The 13,916-nt window shown below is 42.1% G+C and overlaps 1 protein-coding gene across 1 annotated transcript in view; it reads left to right on the top strand.

Annotated features, from left to right (window-relative positions):
- LOC109865854 (cadherin-23) overlaps positions 1–13,013 on the top strand; it is a 555,430-nt gene extending 542,417 nt beyond the window's left edge. The window contains exons 66-68 of the mRNA XM_031799369.1: positions 11,071–11,190; positions 11,380–11,490; positions 11,905–13,013. Coding sequence (XP_031655229.1) covers positions 11,071–11,190; positions 11,380–11,490; positions 11,905–12,252 — 579 coding nt within the window. The 3' untranslated portion in view covers positions 12,253–13,013. The remainder of the gene's footprint in view (positions 1–11,070; positions 11,191–11,379; positions 11,491–11,904) is intronic.
- The last annotated feature ends 903 nt before the right edge of the window (positions 13,014–13,916 follow it).

Genomic DNA, 13,916 nt, shown 5'->3' with positions numbered 1-13,916 from the left:
CATTTAACTAATTGTGGTTGTCACACATTTAGCGAGTTTCCTCTGATTCTCTCTTCTCCTGTAGTTCCAAGGCATAGCAATTGGTCTCCTCCACTATGTCTCCCACCAGCTCCTCTGTCAGAAACAGCTTGAAGCACTAAGCCTCAGAGGGAGATGGCAAGGGGCTCACTCCAGACTGGGACTGGGACTCAACAGCAGGGCCAGAAAGGGTGAAATGGCTGGCGGCCTTGCAACAATCGCAGACCCTCCGTACTTCACCCACTGTTTGTCTGCCTCCATCACCACCAGCATCCACCAGCATCTTCAGAGGGCTTCAGGGACTTTGTCGGTGGGAAAGGGGTCCGCAGATTAAGGGTTCTCAATGGCCAATAGGTTGCGAGCAGCTCTCTACTGTCAAAACCTGATACTTCACTTTCATACTCGGCCTCATTTCAAAATGTACAAAATCTCCTGAATTTTTATCTACATTTCCAATTACTTTTAGAGTTTGGGATTAATTTGATTAATATTACGGTGTTTCTATTCCAAGGAAAACAAAAAAAACTCTTTCCATTGGGATTGAACAGAACATATGGCGCTGTACAATGTGACGGTCGGGAGTACAGTACTGGGCTATTTAGCGAAAGAATCCAGTGTACTGCAGGCACGCGGGAGACTGGGGTTCAATTCCCCAACAGGGAGGAAGGAGTAGGCTGTCCTTATAAATAAGTATTTGTTCTTAACTGACTTTTCTAGTTAAATAAACGTTACACTAAAAGCATAACATTTCTACACCCTAATTTTCTAATTCTAGTCTAACCTATACCCAAATGGAGAATCAGTTCAAATATACATCTCATTGATTTATCAAGACCTGTCCCCATGCTTGCCTCAGAGTAGCGCAAAACAGTGCTAAAATAGTTGTAGGCTATTGCTCCAAATCATATCTTCTAATTTCAATATGCTCTTTAAATAAATAATACCTACATCACTTTTAACAGCACATTACTCAACACTAGTGAGACTCATGTCACCTAGTTAGGCCTACAGTATATCGGAAAAAGATGACTTGACTCTCCGCCAAGTATTTTTATCATTATTTTATTAATGAAAGCATAAAGATGCCATTATTAGTTATATTGTTTTAGTTTGAACATGCAGACTGGCACTAACAACAGAACATCTGGAACGTTTCCCTAGTCATCGCCATTATTAGTGCAATGCCGCTTAAAGTGTTGCCAGTGTGGCAGGGTGGGGGTCCACCCCCTCCCCTTCCTCCTTCTCACGTACCCATGAGCTAGGTCTGTCTTCTGTACGCGGTTCTGCGGCCCATCCCCTGCCCTCGTGCGCTTTCAGTGGATATTGCTGGAGAACAGCAAGGCAGTCCCTTTGTGTGCCACTCGGGAGCCATGACCAATCTGACTAAAATATATTTTATTATATATTCTGGTTAGACTGTAAACTCTCCTTCCAGACCCACATCAAACATCTCCAATCCAAAGTTAAATCTGCCTTTCTTTCCACATCTTCCTCGCTGACATAAAGGAACTGTATTTGACTGCCGGAGTCCCTCAACTCCTGGTAGAAAGACATTGCATCCGTTATGTCTCTCACGTGGTGGAACAAGAGGTCGGCTGACCTCTTTAATGAACCCCCCACTTCATCCGGAGTGGATGGGTGAGTCAACACTGTTGTTCCTGCTGTCAATCTCTCTCTGTGTTTTGCCTGTCTGACCCGCCATTTTCTTCGATCCTGTGTTTTTTCCCTTTCTGTGAGATCCTTCGCTCTTTTTCGAATCTCTAAATCCTTTAAGTAAATCTGGTATTTTTGTTTAAGGTAGGCTGCTCTGAGGTGTGGGTTAGCATCCCTTCTTAAATTGTAAATAAATCACTTAATCATGCAATTTCATCAATAATTTTCATCCAATTTTCATTCTTACTATAAACTGTATAACACCAGTGACACATCTTAAGTTCTCGCATGGAATTACCAAGTTAATCATCAAATTGTTAACATATGAAGAGAGAGTGTATACTCGCCATGTGCTTTTCAAAACAGTCCCATCTCCAACCAGGAAGAATTTGTCAAGGATGTTGCATATTTTCAAAGTGATGGTTTTTATACATTTTAACACCAGTGACAAGAAATTGAGGGACAGCTATTACTTGTAAATTATTTGTAATATTTATCTGATATTGTAGTTTTTTAAGTAGTCCAAACTATAATACTTTCCTTTGTATTATGAAATTTAAACTCAAAATATGTCACTAAACCATGACTCCTGACCCGAGAGACAAGACAATTTTATGGTACTGACCGTGCACGACAATATATTAAAAAAATATTTCGCAATATACCGGTTTAATTAATAATAAAACACTTAAATTAAAACCAAAAAAACATATTTTGTGTCATTATCTCACACTTTTAAGTGTTTTTCCTGGTGATTAAGGCCGGGACAGGAAAGCCACCCTTTTCGTAGAATGATCTGGCTTTGTTAACAAGTGCGTCAACGACGTTGTACCCACAGGGACTGTACTTACATATCCCAACCAAAAGACATTGATTACAGGCTAAATCCACACTGAGCTAAAGGCTAGAGCTGCTGCTTTCAAGGAATCCCGCTATGACCTCCAACAAGCCATCAAAGAGGCATCAAAGCATCAATACAGAACTAAGATCAAATCCTACTACGCTGGCTCTGAATCTCGTCAGATGTGGCAGGGCTTGCAAACTATCACGGATTACAAAATTAAACGCAGCCTCGAGATGCCCATTGACGTGAGCCTACCAGACGAGCTAAAAGCCTTCTATTCTCACTTCGAGGTAAGCAACACTGAACCATGCATGATAGCCACAGATGTTCCAGACAATTGTGTGATCTCGCTCTCCATAGCCTATGTGAGAAGACATTTAAACAGGTTAACATTTACAAGCTCACAGGGCCAGACGAATTACCAGAGCATGCGTTGACCAGCTGTCATGTGTGTTCACTGACATTTACAACCTCTACCTGACCAAGACTGTAATATCTACATGTTTCAAGCAGACCACCATAGTCCCTGTGCCCAAGAATGCCAAGGTAACCTGTCTAAATGACTATCGCTCCATAGCACTCACAATTGTAGCCATGAAATTATTTAAAAGGCCATCATCCCAGACACCCTGGACCCACTCCAATTCGCATACCGCCCCATCAGATCCACACGCAATCTCTACTGCACTATCCCACCTGGACAAGAGGAACACCTATGTGAGAATGCTTTTCATCGACTATAGCTCAGCATTCAACACAATAGTGTCGAAGCTCGTCAGTAAGCTCAGGACCCTGGGACTGAACATAAGTATACTAACAACATAACAATGGTAGGCCTGATCCCCGAAGACAATGCAACAGCCTATAGGGAGGAGGTCTGTGAGGTCATCAACGTCAACTAGACAAAGGAGCTGATCGTGGACTACAGGAAATGGAGGGCAGAGCACGCCCCCATCCACATCAACAGGGCTCTAGTGGAGCAGGTTGAAAGCTTCAAATTTCTCGGGGGCCACATCACCAAGGAATTAACATGGTCCACACACACCAACACAGTTGTGAAGAAGGCAAGACAAACACCTCTTCCTCCTCAGGAGGCTGAAAAGTTCTATAGCTGCACCATTCAGAGCATCATGACTGGCTGCATCACCATTTGGTATGGCAACTTCTTGGCATCCGACTGCAAACTCTACAGAAGGTAGTGTGTACGGCCCAGTACACATCATTGGGGCCGAGCTCCCTGCCATCCAGGACCTCTATTCCAGCTGGTGTCAGAGGAAGGCCCTAAAAATTGTCAAAGACTCCAGCCACCCCAGTCATAGACTGTTCTCTCTGCTACCTCATGGCAAGTTTACCAATAAACCAAGTCTGGAACCAACAGGGCTCTGAACAGCTTCTACCCCCAAGCCATAAGACTGCCAAATAGTTATCCAAATAGCTACCTGGACTATCTGCATTGACCCTTTTTGCACTCTTTTGGCTCATCACGCTGCGTGCTAGTGTTTATTATCTATCCTGTTGACTAGACACTTTACCCCTATCTACTGTATATGTACATATCTACCTCAATTACCTCGTACCCCTGCTCATCAACTTGGTACTGGTACCTTGTGTATGTAGTCGTTAATCATTGTGTATTTATTCCTTGTTTTATTATTTTTCTCTCTGCATTGCTGGGAAGGGCAAGTAAGTAAGCATTTCATTGTTGTTTACGAAGCATGTAACAAATAACATTTGATTTGATAATCAGATAAGAGGATGGGCTGCATCAAAATGAATGAATAGCGGGAAAGAACACAATTGAGCATTAGATGACCTTGTCTGTTCCAACTAGCACTGACTTTGCTGATATTTATTGAGGAAAAATGTACTTACAATGACTATGATATGTGGTTGTCTGACCTCGCTATTTTAAGATGAATGCACTAACTGTAAATCACTCTGGATTAAAGCTAAATGACTCAAATGTAAATGTATGTAATTGTAGCGTTGATTCTGATAGAAACACACAGTACCTAGAACATGGTTGCAATATTCTCAGAATATTAGAAATGTGTATATTAACAGTAGCATACTTTCTCTCATTTGCCATTTAAGCTATGATGTTGCCAGTGTTTGGTTCTAATTTTCAGAGTAAAAACTTGACGGACACTATGAAAGCTTAACTTCTTATGGATGCAATCCCGATATCGGGATAAGTGTCATCAACGACCGCTGAATAGCATAGCGCTACATACAATAAATATTACTATAAATATTTATATTCATGAAATCACAAGTGCACTATAGGAAAACACAGCTTAGCTTTTTGTTAATCCACCTGTCATGTCAGATTTTGAAATTATGCTTTACAGCGAAAGCAATCCAAGCGTTTGTGTAAGTCGCATCGATCGCACGATAAAACATTAAGTACACTTAGCATCAGGTAGCACGGTCATGAAAATCAGAAAAGCAATCAAAGTAATTGTTTACCTTTGATGATCTTTGGATGTTTTCAGTCACGAGACTCCCAGTTAAACAACAAATGTTCCTTTGTTCCATAAAGATGTTTTTTATATCCAAAATACCTCCGTTTGTTTGTCGTGTTATGTTCAGAAATCCACAGGAAAGAGCAGTCACGACAAGCAGACGAAAATTCCAAATAGTTTCCATAATGTCCACAGAAACATGTCAAAGTTTTTTTATAATCAATCCTCAGGTTGTTTTTAAAATATATAATCGATAATATATCAACCGCAAATGTCTTTCACAGTAGGAGAGGGGAAAACAATGGCTGTCCAAATTCTGTTGCGTGAGCAAAACTCATGTGACCACTTGACGCGATGTTATTGTTCTGGCTCATTTTTCAAAATAAAAGCCTGAAACTATGTCTGAAGACTGTTGACACCTTGAGGAAGCGATAGGAAAAGGAATCTGGTTCATATCCCTTTAAATCCAGCAAAGGGAGGCTATGGAACATGGAGTTTTCAAAATCGAAGCCACTTCCTGTTTTTCTTCAGGGTTTCGCCTGCACTATCAGTTCTGTTATACTCACAGATGATATTTTGACAATTTTGGAAACTTTAGAGTGTTTCTATTCAATACTAATAATAATATGCATATATTAGCAACTGAGACTGAGGAGCTGGCCGTTTACAATGGGCACCTTTTCATCCAAGCTACTCAATACTGCCCCTGCAGCCATAAAAAGTTAAAGCAAGTGTATTCTTCCCAGAGGATCAATACAGCTGCATTAGACAATGCATTAGACAAGAACCTTTTCACACAAGCACTGATATTTAACCCTTCCTTCTAGGCTGAGTCTCCTCCTACACATCTGAACAAATATTGTAATTTACTGCTAGGCAGGACACTGAGTGATACGGGCCATAAACTTTTATTTCTCCCTTAACGTGACCTGACCTGATCACTAATCCATGGCTCTCTCCCCTTGTCAATGCCTGCCACGTGATCGCTTTCCCTACACTCAGTACATTCCAAGCTTTATTTCCCCCGCCATATACTTTCCTCCTACAGATAGCCGAGGGGCTACACCAGAGGTTAATGGTTATGGCACCCCTCATTTCTCTATTACAACTAATGATTAATAAGGATTTAAAGTTCATAAATCCAAACCTATCACCAGTTATACCAAAACAATACACAACACAGAGATCCATCTCCATGTTTTAATGTGGAAACAAATATAAAAATCAAGTGGGACAAATCACGAAACACAATATATGAAAGGGGAAATCTGCAGTTGCTACATTCTTTTTGAGTTTGTTATATCTGGAGTACTTCTCCTGTCTTATCCGGTGTCCTGTGTGAATTTAAGTATGCTCTCTAATTCTCTCTTTCTCTCGGAGGACCTGAGCCCTAGGACCATGCCTCAGGACTACCTAGCATGATGACTCCTTGCTGCCCCCAGTCCACCTGGCCGTGCTGCTGCTCCAGTTTCAACTGTTCTGCCTGCGGCTATGGAATCCTGACCTGTTCACCGGACGTGCTACCTGTCCCAGACCTGCTGTTTTCAACTCTCTAGAGGCAGCAGGAGTGGTAGAGATACTCTTAATGATCGGCTATGAAAAGCCAACTGACATTTTCTCCTGAGGTGCTGACTTGCTGCACCCTCAACAACTACTTTGATTATTGTTATTTGACCATGTTGGTCATTTATGAACATTTGAACATCTTGCCATGTTCTGTTATAATCTCCACCCGGCACAGCCAGAAGAGGACTGGGCCCCCCTCATATAGCCTGGTTCCTCTCTATGTTTCTTCCTAGGTTTTGGCCTTTCTAGGGAGTTTTTCCTAGCCACCGTGCTTCTACACCTGTATTGCTTGCTGTTTGGGGTTTTAGGCAGGGTTTCTGTACAGCACTTTGAGATATCAGCTGATGTACGAAGGGCTATGTAAATAAATTATTTGATTTGTGAAATTTTTAAATTAACAATGTAATGACGGTATGTGGTGTGGATTTCAAGAAGACGATGGAGAGATGCTAAACTATATAAAATTAATTAACTACTGACAGTTTATGAGATAAGTGGCAATCCTACAGGTGAGCATATTTCAATGAGAAACTGTTTTTTTATTTGATCAGTTAGGGGTGTTGTATCTATTGCCAAATAATGACAACGACTTATAATGCTTAGAACGTCAGAGTAGTGTGACTCCCCTAGCAGGTCTCAAACCCATTGTCGAATGCCCTATGCACTATCCCAATATGGGATATCCCTAGGACATATGCTTATTGGGCAAGTATAGTTAGACACTGTTGAGAAGCAAACCCTAAACCCTTCTTGCTAGGAAGATCTGAAACTACTGGATACTGTAGGTATAAGGTGAATGCACTTTGAAGTAAATCTCAGCTCTTTTAAAAGTACAGTCAAGAAAAACTATTTTATAGATCATAGTGATTCAGGGGTAACATTAAAACAGGGTTTTACCAACATCAGAGAAGTATACAAAAAGCCCTAAAATTGCTTTAAATAAGTCAATCAAATCAATAAACTGACACTAACATGGTGACATAACAGAAAGCTCAGAATGCTGTGAACCAAGAGGTTCTGAGTTCAAATCCCAGGGGAGTACATGCTGAATAATAATTATCATATAAATGAACATGCACAATGTAATCATGTATGTCAAATATGTACGTTGAAAACACTGTTAAAACATTGTTTGTGTGTGAATGTCCCTAAAATTGCCAACAAACAAAGAGCTGTGAATGGATCAGTGGTTCACCAATCAGAGCCTAAAATGGGCATGGCCACAGTAACAAGGGGAGATGTGCAATGATAAACAATTAGGTGTTTTCTTCGAGACTGTTTCTTTGGGACCATCAGGTGATGTCTGATACCCAGGAATGTTCTTGCAAAGTTCCCATGAAGCGTGTCTAGAACATCAATATCGTATATTCGTAGAAAATGGCAACCATGTATGTTTGGTGGGACGTTGATAGAATATTATCCTAACCCACAGAAAACTGGACGCAGGAATGTTCTTACAACGTTCCCATGAAACATGCCTAGAACATTAATATTGAATATTCTGAGAAAATTTGAATCATGTTCTGGGTAAGTCCTGTTTTACTTTAAAGGAATGGTCTCTTGGAAACAGTCCTTATATGTCACTGTAACATTCCTGTGAAAACCTAATGAGACTCTTAAGGGAACATTCTCTAAAGTTGTGGAAGCGTTTGTTGTTAGCTGGGACTACACAGGAAAAACGATACACAAGTGAATCCCTCCTCTGGCCTAGCCAGGTATTATGCTACTAACACTGTATACTTGTATTTACGGTAGCGTCCCACCTGGCCAACATCCGGAGTGCCAAATTCAAATTAAATTACTATAAATATTAAACTTTCATGAAATCACAAGTGCAATACTTCACAATAAAGCTTAACTTGTTGTTAATCCAGCCAAGGTGTCAGATTTTTAAAATGCTTGGGGAGTTGCGACACGAAAGTCAGAAATAGTGATATGATATATGCCTGACCTTTGAAGATCTTCTTCTGTTGGCACTCCAAAAGGTCCCAGTTACATCACAAATGGTCCTTTTGTTCGATTAATGTCCTTCTTTATATCCATAAAAACTCAGTTTAGCTGTTGCGCTTCCGTCAATAATCCACTCGGTTTCCCCCCTTCAAAATGCATACAAAATGAATCCCAAACGTTACCAATAAACTTATCCAAACAAGTAAATCAACGTTTATAATCAATCCTTAGGTACCCTAATACGCAAATAAACAATACAATATAAGACGGAGAATTGTTATTGTCTTTACCGGAGATAAACAAAAAGAACGCGCTCTCGGCCATGCGCATGGAAACACTACAGACAAAATGCGAGCCCTTAGAAAAACTACTTCTTCTCCCTCATTTAACCCCCAAAACAGCCCGAAACTCTTTCTAAAGACTGTTGACATCCAGTGGAAGCCCTAGGAACTGCAATCTGGCACGACTGTAAAAGTGCCAGCCATTGAAATCAGTGGTAGGATTATTTCTTTATTTTTTGGGGGGTGGGCGGGGGGTTGTCCTCTGGGTTTCGCCTGCCATTTCAGTTCTGTTATACCCACAGACATTATTTTAACAGTTTTAGAAACGTTAGAGTGTTTTCTATCCAAATCTACCAATATGCATATCCTAGCTTCTGGGCCTGAGTAGCTGGCAGTTTACTTTGAGCACGCTTTTCATCCAGATGTGAAAATACCACCTCCTATCCCAAAGAAGTTAAAAACATTAGAATGCATTCACAACAGATTTCACAACACACTGTGTGCCCTCAGACCCCTACTCCACTACCACATACAGTGGGGAGAACAAGTATTTGATACACTGCCGATTCTGCAGCTTTTCTTACTTACAAAGCATGGAGAGGTCTGTAATTTTTATCATAGGTGCACTTCAACTGTGAGAGACAAAAATCCAGAAAATCACATTGTATGATTTTTAACTAATTAATTTGCATTTTATTGCATAAGTATTTGATCACCAACCAACCAGTAAGAAGTTCAAGATGATGGTCAATCACCCACGGTCTGGGGCTCCATGCAAGATCTCACCTCGTGGGCTATCAATGATCATGAGGAAGGTGAGGGATCAGCCCAGAACTACACGGCAGGACTTGGTTAATGACCTGAAGAGAGCTGGGACCACAGTCCCAAAGAAAACCATTAGTAACACACTACACCATCATGGATTAAAATCCTGCCGCGCACGCAAGGTCCCCCTGCTCAAGCCAGCGCATTTCCAGGCCCATCTGAAGTTTGCCAATGACCATCTGGATGATCCAGAGGAGGAATGGGAGAAGGTCAAGTGGTCTGATGAGACAAAAATAGAGCTTTTTGGTCTAAACTCCACTCGCCGTGTTTGGAGGAAGAAGAATGAGTACAACCCCAAGAACATCATCCCAACCATGAAGCATGGAGGTGGAAACACAATTAGTTTGGGATGCTTTTCTGCAAAGGGGACAGGACGACTGCACCGTATTGAGGGGAGGATGGATGGGGCCATGTATCGCGAGATTTTGGCCAACAACCTCCTCCCCTCATTAAGAGCATTGAAGATGGGTCGTGGCTGGGTCTTCCAGCATGACAACGACCCGAAACACACAGCCAGGGCAACTAAGGAGTGGCTCCGTAAGAAGCATCTCAAGGTCGTGGAGTGGCCTAGCCAGTCTCCAGACCTGAACCCAATAGAAAATCTTTGGAGGGAGCTGAAAGTCCGTATTGCCCAGCGACAGCCCCGAAACCTGAAGGATCTGGAGAAGGTCTGTATGGAGGAGTGGGCCAAAATCCCCGCTGCAGTGTGTGCAAAGCTGGTCAAGAACTACAGGAAACGTATGATCTCCGTAATTGCAAACAAAGGTTTCTGTACCAAATATTAATTTCTGCTTTTCTGATGTATACTTATGTCATGCAATAAAATGCAAATTAACTACTTAAACATCATACAATGTGATTTTCTGGATTTTTGTTTTAGAATCCGTCTCTCACAGTTGAAGTGTGCCTATGATAAAAATTACAGACATGCTTTGTAAATTGGAAAACCTGCAAAATCGGCAGTGTATCAAATACTTGTTCTCCCCACTGTATCTACAATACAAAATCCATGTGTACGTGTGTGTATAATGCGTATGTTATCGTATGTGTGTATGCATGTGTCTGTACCTATGTTTGTATTGCTTCACAGTCCCCGCTGTATGTAGTCCTAGGGAAGATGACACCACATTTTGTCTCAGGTTTACATGAGCTCCAATTAGTCATCATTTTTCCGCCCTCCGAGTGACCCTCAGGCAGTGATTCAATCAAATCACTATCAACACGCGCACTGCACTTGACTTTAAAGGTAACTTACACTTGAGTTGACATCCACAGCGTTTACCGTGTATGCAATCTCAGCGAACATCATGGAAATCACCTGCATATCGACAGTACAGTGCACATTTGATTGAATCCCAGCCAAAGTCAGCTCTGGATCTCTGTGTCTCTCGTATCCCCAGTGCTGCCCTCCTAGGCCAGGCATTTGTCTTTCACTGAACTGTGTGTGTGTGTGTATTACACCTTGCAGGGAACATTTGGCCGCAAGCCTCAGGCCAAGCCTGAGGATGACCGTTACCTGAGAGCAGCAATCCAGGAGTATGACAACATCGCCAAGCTGGGCCAGATCATGAGGGAGGGGCCCGTTAAGGTAAGGGACACACAAACACACAATATGTCCTCTCAGGTGGCAGTGACCACACATTCCTGTTGGGAAGTAATATTTCTGCTTGTAAAACAACCATTGGTTTTGAGGTGCTGTGCGGTAATCTAAACATATTGGGACGGTGAATGTGATTTTGATTGACTGTGATTGTGACCCTAACTGCTGTCCTATTAGGGCACATTGCTCAATGTGGTTCTGGACGACTACCTGAGGCTCAAAAAGCTCTTTGCAGCCAGACTTGTCACCAAGTCGACCAGCCAAGGCGACCAATCGTCAGTCACAGAGGTGGGACGTGAGAAGAAGCAGGTCCAATCCTGTTGCTGTGTGCTGTCCTGCTCCCTGCCACCGCCATTGGAGGGCGCTATATCACTCCTCTGTTTTCCCCACTGGCGCTTCTCTGTCTCACTGCCTCTGCTTGCATGACTCCTGTAGGCCACTGCCACCCCACTCTACTGCTCTATAGGATGTTGCCACCGACTGCTAGTGCTAACTGCTGTTTTTCCCCTCAGAATTCCTTTCAGGCTAATTTCTGACTGCTGCACCTTTTCAACATTATTGCATCTGACTTTCAATGTTACTTAATTTCAATGAGACAATTGGTGCTGCTTTTTTGCTTATTCCCCAACTTCCTTCAACCCTCTACCCTTTAATATAATCTGCCTATTCCTCTCTTCCATGTCTCTACCTTCCCTCTCCCAGCTGATCCAGAGTGACCTGGATGATGACGAGGATGAGCGAGTGAGCATGGGTGGCAGCTGGGGTACGCTGCGCTTCAAACACAAGCTCCCCGTGGAGATGAGGGGACCCGACGGCGTGCACGTTGTTCACGGCAGCATGGGCACGCTCCTGACCTCTGACCTCAACAGTCTGCCTGAGGACAACCAGTTGGCCCTGGCGCGCTCCATGGAGGCGCTTAACGCCACCGACAGGGGGCTGTACACCGAGCGCAATGCCCGTACTGAGTCGGCCAAGTCCACGCCGCTGCACCACAACAACAAGGTCGATGACACACTGTCCGAGAGCCCGCTGGAGATCACCGAGTTATGACTAGCCTCGCTGGTCTGAGAAGATCCACCACTGAGTGGAGTGTCCTCCTGTCCCCCTGACTCTTCCTCTATCCTCTCCTCATAGACTGAGTGTCAGACACTGACCACTGTGACCAGTATACAGCCAGGAGAGATTTGGGAAAGCGGGCAGAGGGCCAGGGGTTGGAGGAGGTGGAGTGTGTATAGTCTGGGAACTTCAAATGCCAGTGAAGATCTTTGTGAGCCATGGAAGGTATGTGTAAGGGATTTTAATTTCATTTAATGCCTGATGGTGGATCAAATGCATAGGCCTGTGTGTCAATTGAAGACCTGGAACATAAAATAGCAAAGCAAACTGAAAGACTTCTAAGATTAAACATTTTGATAAATAGGACATTATGGCCAGCTTGTCTCTTGCAGGATATTATTTGGTCTCTTACACATTCAGCTAAGATCCAGGTGCCCAGCTAACAACATTCCCACACTTTTAGAGAACATTCCCTTAAGAGTCTCATTAGATCATTACCCAGTGGTGTAAAGTACTTAAGTAAAAATACTTGAAAGTACTACTTAAGTCATTTTTGGGGGATATCTGTACTTTACTTTTAATTTTGTAGAATGTAGTGAAGTTAAAGTATGTATTTTTTGCTCCATACATTCTCCCTGACTTCCAAAAGTACATTACATGTTGAATGCTTATCAGGACAGGAAAATGGTCTAATTCACACAATTATATCAAGAGAACATCCCTGGTCATTCCTACTGCCTCTGATCTGACGAAACACATGCTTTATTTGTAAATTATATCTGAGTGTTGGAGCGTGCCCCTGGCTATCCGCATATATTTTTTTTTAAAGTGCCGTCTGGTTTGCTTAATGTAAGGAATTTGAAATGATTTAGTATTTACTTTTGGCACTTAAGTATATTTTAGCAATTACATTTACTTTTGATACTTAACTATATTTAAAACCTAATTATTTTAGACTTTTACTCAAGTAGGATGTTGCTGGGTGATTTTCACTTTTACTTGAGTCATGTTCTATTAAGGTATCTTTACTTTAACTCAAGTATGACAATTGGGTACTTTTTCCACCACTGCCATTACCTAATGTTTTCATAGGACTGTTCCAGTGATGTGCAAAGACTGTTTCATTCCCTTAATGTCAAACAGAACTTTCCCAGAACGTAGTTAGCATGTTCTCAGAATATTCAATATGAATGTTCAAGACACATTCATTGGGAATGTAGCAAGGACATTCCTGTGTCCAGTTTTCTGAGGGTTAGAATATTCAATCAACGTCCCACCAAACATACACAGAGCATGGTTGCCATGTTCTCAGAATATCTAATATTATAATACGCTAATTATTCTAAACTGCAAAAGGGACTACACTCCTACAATTTTTTATATTTTTTTCTTAATTTTCAGGCTCGAAAGAAGCATGCTGTCCTTTTACATCCGGTAGACCACTTTATATTAAGCTGGGTTTTGGTTTTTCAGTTTTTGTGTTTGGAATGGCACGGATACTAGTGTCATGTTAATGACATTACGGCATAATTTCGCTCCTCCTCCAGCCCTATAAAAGGGACCCCTGACCCATCTAAAAGTAATTCGTAGTCAATGACAGAAAGCATCCACAGGCCTCTACAGGATGTCCTGGCATTGCAGGAGAGGAGGATGCATGA

This window comes from Oncorhynchus kisutch, linkage group LG20, assembly GCF_002021735.2.
Source record: "Oncorhynchus kisutch isolate 150728-3 linkage group LG20, Okis_V2, whole genome shotgun sequence".
Lineage (NCBI taxonomy): Eukaryota > Metazoa > Chordata > Actinopteri > Salmoniformes > Salmonidae > Oncorhynchus > Oncorhynchus kisutch.
This window is presented reverse-complemented; position numbering and strand designations above follow the sequence as displayed.